The sequence below is a fragment of the Cryptotermes secundus genome, unplaced genomic scaffold, assembly GCF_002891405.2.
Source record: "Cryptotermes secundus unplaced genomic scaffold, Csec_1.0 scaffold17, whole genome shotgun sequence".
Classification (NCBI taxonomy): Eukaryota; Metazoa; Arthropoda; class Insecta; order Blattodea; family Kalotermitidae; genus Cryptotermes; species Cryptotermes secundus.
The window spans coordinates 889924-899765 of NW_019729207.1; the positions used below are offsets into that span (position 1 = coordinate 889924).

The window sequence follows — 9842 nt, forward strand, 5'->3', positions numbered from 1 at the left end:
CCTATACATGCGTGCATACGGTATTTTATTTTTATTTTTTCTTCTGAAATTAGGGCGAGGGGTAGACGCCTACCTTACCCCCTCTCCCACAGCCCATGGCTCTGGCAGGTTATTGTACTTAGTGACAGAGACCATTTGCTCAGCTTCTGCTGTATTTGTACTTGCGATATGGCTGTGGTTGCCGAAATTTGGCTTCAGTGTTTTCATATCTGTTTCTTTGTTTAAAATGAAATTTTTAGGACGAAATATTCTGTCAGTGGTCCTTGTAAATTTGGAATCTTTGTTCACAATGATGTCCGCTTTAGTCCGTAAAAAGTAAAAAGGTAAAGCTATCCCTGCAACAGGCCGTGGAGGCCCATAGGGTTGTGAGACGTCAAGGCTCCTACATTTTCTCTAGATAGTCGGCTCACAGATGGCGGTGAGGCTAAGTAAAGCTATCCCTGTAACAGGCCGTGGAGGACCATAGGGTTGTGAGACGTCAAGGCTCCCACATTTTCTCTAGACAGTCGGCTCACAGATGGCGGCGAGGTTACGTAAAGCTATTCCTGTAACAGGCCGTGGAGGCCCGTAGAGTTGTGAGACTTCGAGGCTCCTACATTTTCTCTAGATAGTCGGCTCACAGATGGCGGTGAGGCTAAGTAAAGCTATCCCTGTAACAGACCGTGAAGGCCGATAGGGTTGTGAGACGTCGTGGCTCCCACATTTTCTATACAATCGGCTCACACATGGCGGTGAGGTGAATTAAGCTATCCCTGTAACAGGCCGTGGAGGCCCATAGGGTTGTGAGATGTGGAGGCTCCCACATTTTCTATACAATCGGCTCACACATGGCGGTGAGCTAAGTAAAGCTATCCCTATCCCTGCAACAGGCCGTGGAGGCCCATGGGGTTGTGAGACTTCGAGGCTCCTACATTTTCTCTAGACAATCGGCACACAGATGGCGGTGATGTTAAATATAGCTATCTCTGTAACAAGCCGTGGAGGCCCATAGGGTTGTGAGACGTCGAGGCTCCCACATTTTCTAGACAATCGCCTCACAGATGGCGTTGAGGTTGTTAGCCTTACGCTGCACGGCCGCCAGTGCATATACAATCAAAACGAGCTCTTACCAATTCTTGAGTTGTGCACTTGGACTTGCGCGTTGAACGTCAGACGCTGGCGTGGTTTCAGCTGCTCTAAGATTCGGGATGACTGGATTAGTTTTTCTTTAGTGGCCTATTGTACCAGGGAGCTTTTGATAGTATAAGAATTGGTAAAGAGAACCGAAGTACTCGGAGAAAAACTGCGCCAGTGCCACTTTGTCCACCACAAATCCCACATGATCTGACCTGGGTTCCAACCCGGGTCACCGAGGTGGGAAGCCGACGACATGAAGTAACCATTGGGTTTTAAATGGTTAAAGGCCAATGAGTTGATTGTTCTTGAATTTGAGGCACTCCCGACAATGAAACCCGTCAGCTGGAAACACCCGTCGTGGCGAAATCGGATACCGTGGGAAAGGCAGGCAGACTTGTGTTTCGATTGTTGAAACATGCGTCCAGCAAGTCTCGAGTTAGAGAGAACAGCGTGCATGAAGTTCATGCATATTGCATACGGAGACTGTAATACCAAGAACAAAGTTCCATCTCTTTGTCTTGCAATACTAAGAATGAATTGTTATATGCAAAATTATAAGCCTCTTCTTGCTACTGCTTCACCCTGGTTTCTTGATTGGCTTATTCTTCGACGCTGAAGATGGAGCTGAAATGTTTCTCCGAAACGTCGATTTTGTTTCAACGGACTGCACGGCGTTATATCCCAGAAGTTAGACGTCTTCATAACAATCTGTGTGAGAACGAGAAATCTTACATCGTCTTCTCGGTTGTGATGCTGTGTAATCAGGTAGAAGTTCACAGACATTTCGGAGCAGTGTATTGTCGCCAGCTTCAGGGTCGAAGTGTAAACTAACCAAGAGGCACGAAGTAAGTAGCAGATGCTGGTCCCTTGCTTGACTTCCTCTCTGGGCCTGAAGATAACTGCAGTAAACTGCTCCGAAACGTCATTGAAGTTCTACTGGGCTACACTGCGTCACATCCCAGAAGCTAGTACTTTTCAATATTTTACTTAATCACACTGTACTTATTTCGCTGTGATCACCACTTTTAGTTTTTGTGATGAGGCAGCGTAGTTGGTTGAGGCACTATGCTACGAGCCGGAAGGTCGCGGGTTCTTTTCCCAATGAGGCCATTGGGGTTTTCAATTGACCCAATCCTTCCAGCAGCACTATGGCACTTAGCCTCTGCCAGAAATGCGCACCAGGAATCTTTCCGGGGGGGGGGAAGGGCGGCCGGTGCATAAGGCTGACGATCTCACCCCCATCTGTGAGCCAATTGTTTATAGAAAATATGGGATCCTCGACATCTCACAACCCTATGGCCCTCCTCATCTTGTTACAGGGTTAGCTTTACCTTCTAAACTTTAATTTTCTAGTTTATGAGCTGTTCCAAGTTTATGAAGTTTTAGCTGTTGTATTTTCTGTGGCGCTGAAAAGGAAACGAGTGGTATATCGGCAGAAGAACGGGTACTTCTGCTTGTTATTACTAACATTTGCTTTGGCGTTCAAGGCCACGCAACGTCTCTCCTTTCGCATGCGATTTCCCAACAGAGGCTTTCAGTTCAACTCCCTTCATTTGCCGTGCAGTCGGCACAATTAGACAAAACGGCCTTGAGCCACTTGTAGTGTGGACACTGACAGAAATGTGGTAGAATTCTACATCCAATTTTTGGAGACAGTGAAACCGAAGTTACGAAAGTAAACCTTAAAAGAAGGCTAAGGCCTCTGGCATAACAGCAAATGTACAAATCCCTCACCAGCCGACACTGAAACATGGCGCGTTTTGTGAGACTAAGTTCTTACGGAAAATTAAGGGTTAAGGGAACCGCGGTCACTGAAGACATCCATCTGTTTTTTACTAAAAGCGGCCAATTCTGTAAATCATATCATGTTTAAAAATAATGTCATGTAATATATTGCGACTATAGACAGGTTTAGGATTGTTAATCGAATTTCTTGAACTCTTTCATAACGTAACTACAGAAAAAAACTACAGACTAACTGAGTTACACACTCCAGACATTACTTCAACTGCAGTACATTAAAATCTTCTCAGTCTTCAATAGCCCTTGCTTAGTAGTGGCTTCAATGGCGGACGTTCCCCTTCTTCTGGGTTCCCGAACTATCCTCGGCCTGAACTGCCAGCTTCTCACAGCAACAGCTCACAATATTTAACTCAGTCACCAACCAACTCACTCATTAACCAACTAAATAAAAGAAGAAGAAGAAGTGGTGGGTGGTAGTGAGACACACCACATTGGAAGGGGGGTAAGAAACTATATCTCCGATTTTGAAGGTTCCCAGGCAGTGCCCGCTTGTCCTTCTGGTATAGGTAAAGCATATAATCGGATTTTTTAAATTTTATGTACTATATATTTTTATGACGCTGAAAGAGGTGCATTATAGTAAAATTTTTTTGCTAACTTTGGGTTGCTATATTAGGGCGAAATTTTGATGTTACCAATGGTAGGGCTGCATGTGAGGCATGCAGTGCAACGTGGAGTTTGAGTATCAACTCAGCATTTGCTCTAGGACCGAGGAAAAGCAACTTCCTTTTAATTGTGAAGACGCATTCACGTCACACTTTAACAAGGTACAGACATCACAGGATGTAGCATCACGTGAAGTGACCCATATAGTTTGTAAGGTTGTTGCTGGATGTATGGTGATCCCGGTAGCAGGAGTCATGGCCCGCAGAAGGAAGGGGGCTGGAAGCAGCGAGGCAGCGTCTAAGTCGCAAGCCAGGGCTTCTAGGAAGAGTAATGGTCTGTCAGAGGAAAGGCTCAAAGGATCCCTGTTGCCTTCAAGCACAAATGAGTCAGAAGACTCTTGTGTAAACCAACTAAATAGAGAGAGAGAGAGAGAGAAGTGGTGGTCGTAGTGAGNACCGAGGAAAACCACGGAAAACCTTGGTCGAGCTGGCCGGTCTCAGGACCTTCCGGATACAAACTGACTTCTAGCCAGCAGTCCAAACCAACTAAATTCTCACTGTAATGCGCTTAACATGTCGGCACGGACAGCACAGAAAACACTATTGCTCTCTGCTGCTGTTTAAGGGCCGTTATCTAGTTGTTGTTGCCCAGCAAGGGGTCTACATGCTACAGTAAGTTAGATGTAAAGTAATAAGAAAATGTCAAGACGTTCCAAAACGGTAAATCCGCAAGCTACAAACTGGGATGCAAATGTGGATCTCTCGGTCCGCAAGCCAAATGGATACCTGAGGACACCGTCCGCATATGCTTGTGTAACGACACTTATAGCGCCGTGTCATAAAAGCACGAGTTCGAACCTCGTCATAGTCACTGTTCTGTTGTAGGGGTTTTCTTGGGAAGCGTGTCATTCGTGTAAATCACGGGCATTTCTTACATCTCCCGTGTCCTTCAGGCTTTTTTTTTTGTGCTGGGAAATTATTGTCGACCTCTCCCACGTTAGTTACATCGTCATTTTGCCCCTTGCACAACTTCGCAGTGACCCATTGCCTGGGAAACACACAAACAGGCGCCTATTGTGCTGACATCTGTCCTATTACAGATAGCTCCATGCGGCACAACGACGAAACTCGCTGACTCCGGAAACGCATGTTCTCAACCCTGTGAGTCACAGGATATTGTTTCGCAGTCATAATCACGAATGTATGAGTAGATTGATTCCTTTGGATCTCAAGTCCTCACGGGGTGACAATTAAGGGTGGGTTATCTGGGAACGGGTCGATTTGCTGTTACTTGCTGCTTGCGGGGCTTTCTCTTCGTTACATTCTTCCGAAATGATAGGTAAGATTGCCGTCACATTCCAGAAAATACTAGCCTTCAAATTTAACATTTTGTGACAACTCTGTGACATACTGATTGAAGACTTTTCCTTTTGGACGTTTTCATCGAATTGAATTTCTAAAATTACTCAATTTCGGAACATGGGGGTCATAATTTTGTAGTAACTCTATTTGGGGCTCCTAATTCTTCTACTCTTGATGACGAAAATGGAGCCATATTACAAAATACAATGGTTATAAAAAACTGGAACAATGAACAAATCCAAATTAACAATTGACTTAGATCTCGTCTTTCCATCGCATCCATGGTCATCCCACATGTCTCTTCGTACTCGGCTCTTACTCCTACCATTACTTTTGTGATTCTGGGAAGCTAATCCGTCCCTGGGTATTCGAATTATCATTTGCAACGTAACATTAATTGTCCATCAACCTTTGAAGCGTTAAGTTACATAAATAATATATGAAGATTCAATCCGTGCCTCACAGGAAACACGTTACGTTTCCGTTACAAAGCCCAACCGGTTAATGCTGTTTAGGGAAACAGTCGCTGTTTACTGTGAGAACCATACGGAACACATAAATACACTGTGTGGGCAGAATGCAGAGATCTGTATTATATACAAATTCAGTTCGTACCTTACAAGAAACACGTTACGTCTCCGCTACAAAGCCCAACCGGTTAATGTTGTTTTGGGAAACAGTCGCTGTTTACTGTAAGAACCATACGAAACACATAAATACACTGTGTGGGCAGAATGCAGAGTTCAGTCCGTACCTCACAGGAAACACATTACGTCTCCGCTACAAAGCCCAACCGGTTAATGCTGTTTATGGAAATAATCGCTATTTATTGTGAGAACCATACGGAACACATAAATACACTGTGTGGGCAGAATGCATTGGTTTTAAAATGCTAACGTCAGTTATCTTTATTTTTTTGCCGCTTGTGACACCGTGATTATTATCCAGCAAGTTATCTAGAAAATATCGTCTCTACTACGTCTCTTATCTCCTGTCAAAAATCGATCTTTATGAGGTTTAGTAGTGTTCTGACGTCGCATAACTTAGGCACAAGTTGCGTCTGTACTTTCCCAAGTAACGATTTTGTTCCTGGTGTTCTGCATGTGTTACCTCTATAATTGTAGTTTACTATAACCTTCATTAAACCTATAAACAGACAATTAAAATTCAGTGTCTGTTCGCTTGTTAATAATAATTGTAATTGTTACGGTGTAGGCTGAAGGAAGCAGCAAATGGAGCGTTCTCCTTCTTGGGAAGCTAATCGCTCGGCCACTCAGGAAATTCCCCAAATTTTATGTAACCCGAAGGTTTATTACCGTGTTCACAAGAGCTCATCCCTAACGACAGTATGCAGTCCACACACTTCTGCTTTACGTTTGTAAGACATACGCCCAGGTGATTCAGAGTTCTGTCATTCTTGCACATTTGTCGACTAAAATTCTGTATTTATTTCCCATCTCCATAATGCATGCTACATGTCCCGCCTATCTCATCATGTCATCGTCCTAAAAATATCTGAATAAGAGTACGAATTATGAATCTCCCTCGCCGTGTAATTATCCTCGTTCTCCGCCTACTTCGAAGATTAATCTCTTCTGAGATGTGATGCCGTGTAGTCCTGTAGAAATTCACCGACGTTTCAGAGGAACTGCCTCCGTCTGAGGTGTCGAAGAACAAACGTCAAAAGTACCAGCAAGAAGATGGCGAAGAGCGAATTGTTTTGGTTCCTGCCCGATTCTTTGTGATTACTTATTTGATGTGCTCTTCGATCCTGAGCAACTTGTACCAAACTAAACGATGTCACATTCCAGAACGTAATACTCTTCATAGTGACCGCTGTGAGAGCCTAAAGTTCGCCTCCTGTCCCTTCCTCCCATTTGGGTCCAAATATTGCACTCAGGACCCTGTTTCCAAGCACCCTGAATCTAAGAGGAAGTTAGGTAGTAAGTTTGACACCCATGTACGTAATATTTACACATACCACCTCTGCTGTTTTATTCTTGTGTAGGTAGTACCGGAAGTGAAAGTTCCCTGCCTCACGTGGCCACAACTTGTTCATAACAACAATAACGTGTAAATCGGTGTCTTATCTCCCAACTGCGGTCTCTGGGGCGCGCCATAGCTCAAGCGGACAGTCGCTGGCTTTCCACCGCGGCGGCCCGGGTTCGATCCCGGGTCTGGTCATGTGGGATTTGTGGTGGACAAAGTGGCGCTGGGGCAGTTTTACTCCCAGTACTTCGTTTTCCCCTGCCAATCTTCATTCCACCAATTGCTCCACAATCACCCTCACCTAACATCTGGGGATGGTACAATAGGCCAGAAGTGGCCGCAGTACAAGGGACTTAGTCCCACCCCACTAGCAATAAAAAAAATGCGGTCTCTACGACAGCGCCTGGCAGGCAGAGGCCCTCTGCAAGTCCCATCCCGCGGCTTGTTGTCCGTCTGCCAACCGATAGCAAAAATACCGTTCATTTTGGTCGTACGTAACGTCAGTGACTTGGGTGAGGGTAAACGTAAAAAAGGTAAAGTTTTCCATGTGCTTAACTGAATAAGCAATACGCCATGAAGACGTATGGGGGAATAGACGTAGAGATCCATTTATTCGTGACCTGGGTACTAGTTTGAGGTGAGTGGCCATCTTCACGGCCCAATCTCTTTGCCCCCTCCCCTGGTAGCAGTTGGATAGGAGACTGGGTTGGTCACAGAACCGGTATGGTCTCCATGGAGAGCAGAAAAATCGTGTCCCTACGGGGACTCGAACTCCACCCCCCCCCCGGCCGTCCAAGTCGTAGCCAGTCACAATACCGACTGAGCTATCGTGGCTTGGGCGAGGGAACATTCACAATGTGCCGTAGCGGCATGTCGGGGAAAAGTTTTTTATTTTTGTTTATTCATAGTTTATTTAACGACACTTTTCAGTAACTCAGATTGTATAATATGCAATAGTAGGATTAGTGAATTGTTAGGGATGTGGAAGGAAGCGATAATACCGTAAATGTAGAGGTGATAACAGAATTGTTACGCTATGTAACTTGTCAGTCATTGTGAACATTTCGAGATTGAGGTTAGAAACCTTTGTTGGCCTGTTGTGTGTTTCTGTGTGACGATAGGAAGTCGTTCTGACGATCTGGACTCGCGTGGTAAGAAAGCAACTCTGCAGCAAAGCTTAAACGAATGAAAATCGTTTCAGAATCGGACTGGGTTCGGAAGCAAACAGAACAGTGTATGCCTGTGATACTGACGGACGAACATGTGTGCGTGCGCAGACAGGGGAACTTTAAAAATGAAATTGTTAAATACCAGAATTGTGAAATATATATCAGCATTTGCTTATTCTTTGTTGGTCATTAGCCGTCTTACATGCGACTTGCTTTTTAAAACCTTAAAATATTTTGGTCTTCCTGGTGGTCTATTTCCTTCTGGGTTTTCCACCGGTATCCTACATGCATTCCTCTTCGCCCCGTTCGATAAAGAATAAATGTAGAATAGAGGAATAAATAAATAATAAACAAGTGAATAAACAAATAAACCGAGTAATAGAAGCAGAAATAAGGAGGCGAATGAATAAATAAATGATCAATTAGGTAACGAAATGCTGGAGTGGATGTATCAAAGCGAACAACTAGAAAATCACTACATACATAAGTGAAGAGAGACAGAAACTCACAGCTGCTTGCTGGGTGCCCGGGTTCACGTCCGTCTCGAACTGCCATTGTGCCGCCACGTTCTTCGTGCATTGGTTGGACAACATCACGTCCACCCTCTGCAGCAGGGACCGCAGGTCCTGTCCGGATATCCGCGACACGGGGCCCTCCTGCCGCCGGCTCCCGTCACTCCTCTCACCCGGATATCCGCCCTGTGCCGTGTCTACCCCTGGATTCGGGTACTGGCCGTCGTAAGCAGGAATCTGCCCCCCGGGGACAGGGTACTGTGCCTTAGGGGACGTTTTCCCCACAATTTGGATGAGAAATATTGTCACTATGAGGCCACAGTGCACCACACTTCTGTTCCTGCATCTTATGCCGCCCATCTGCAGAGCACTTGACTTTGTTACCGGGTTCAAACCGTGGTCCTGTCTTGTACGGCCACTCAGCTCACCTCTAACAGTGCGATACGAGCGATGTCTTCGCTGGTGTGTTCGTGACAGTAGGTGGAGTGGGGTATAGGGTAGGGTGGGGCAAATGAAGATTGTCCATAGGTCGTCACAAACATCAATGGACGGTAGCTCTCTCACTGACGCCAGAGAGAGCATGTCTTGGAATTTGTGTATTGTCGTGCGTGTTATGCACATCAATTTGAAACACATTTGTGTGTGGGTCCTCCTTCTCAGTCGATAATGACACCTGCTACGCTGGGTACAGCTCCCTTTGTCTCAATGCAGTGTCGAGGGTACGAATATATGGAGCTGTTCCTCCACTGTGCATACAGATCCTGAACTAAAAAATAGAGTAAACCATCGTAAAGGACTAGAGAGGAGAGCAGGCTGTCTGTTATCGCCAATGCCTGCTATAACCGAGTGAAAGGGTATTCACGGACGTAGGCTGAAGCTGTCCCTGTCCTTAACTAATTAAGCACTACGTCATGAAGACGTATGGGGGAGTGGGTGTATAGATTCATATTTTCTTGACCTCGGCACTAGCTAGAGGTAAATGGTCAGCTTCATGTCCCGTCCGCTTTACCCCTGGGGAAAAAGTCCCGGGTACCCATTGGATGGGAGGTTGGGTGGACCCCATAGCCGGTCTGGAGGACGTGGAGAAGAGAAAATTCTTGACCTTGCCGGGACTTGAACTCTGACCCCTCGGTCGTCCAGCTTGTAGCCAGTCTGCGCTCCATAAAATACACGCGACAAACGCAGATACACCCAGTGTGTCTATACAAAGGTTTTTATATTGGGGTTACTATTATTTTATTTTAAATACTGGTAGCTTTCTAACTACAAAACCTTGTTTCACAACT

At 45.4% G+C, this 9842-nt stretch overlaps 1 protein-coding gene across 1 annotated transcript in view; it reads right to left on the reverse strand.

The window, feature by feature from the left end:
- LOC111865324 (angiotensin-converting enzyme) overlaps positions 1–9442 on the reverse strand; it is a 127511-nt gene extending 118069 nt beyond the window's left edge. The window contains exon 1 of the mRNA XM_023853238.2: positions 8554–9442. Coding sequence (XP_023709006.2) covers positions 8554–9192 — 639 coding nt within the window. The 5' untranslated portion in view covers positions 9193–9442. The remainder of the gene's footprint in view (positions 1–8553) is intronic.
- Positions 9443–9842: the final 400 nt, after the last annotated feature.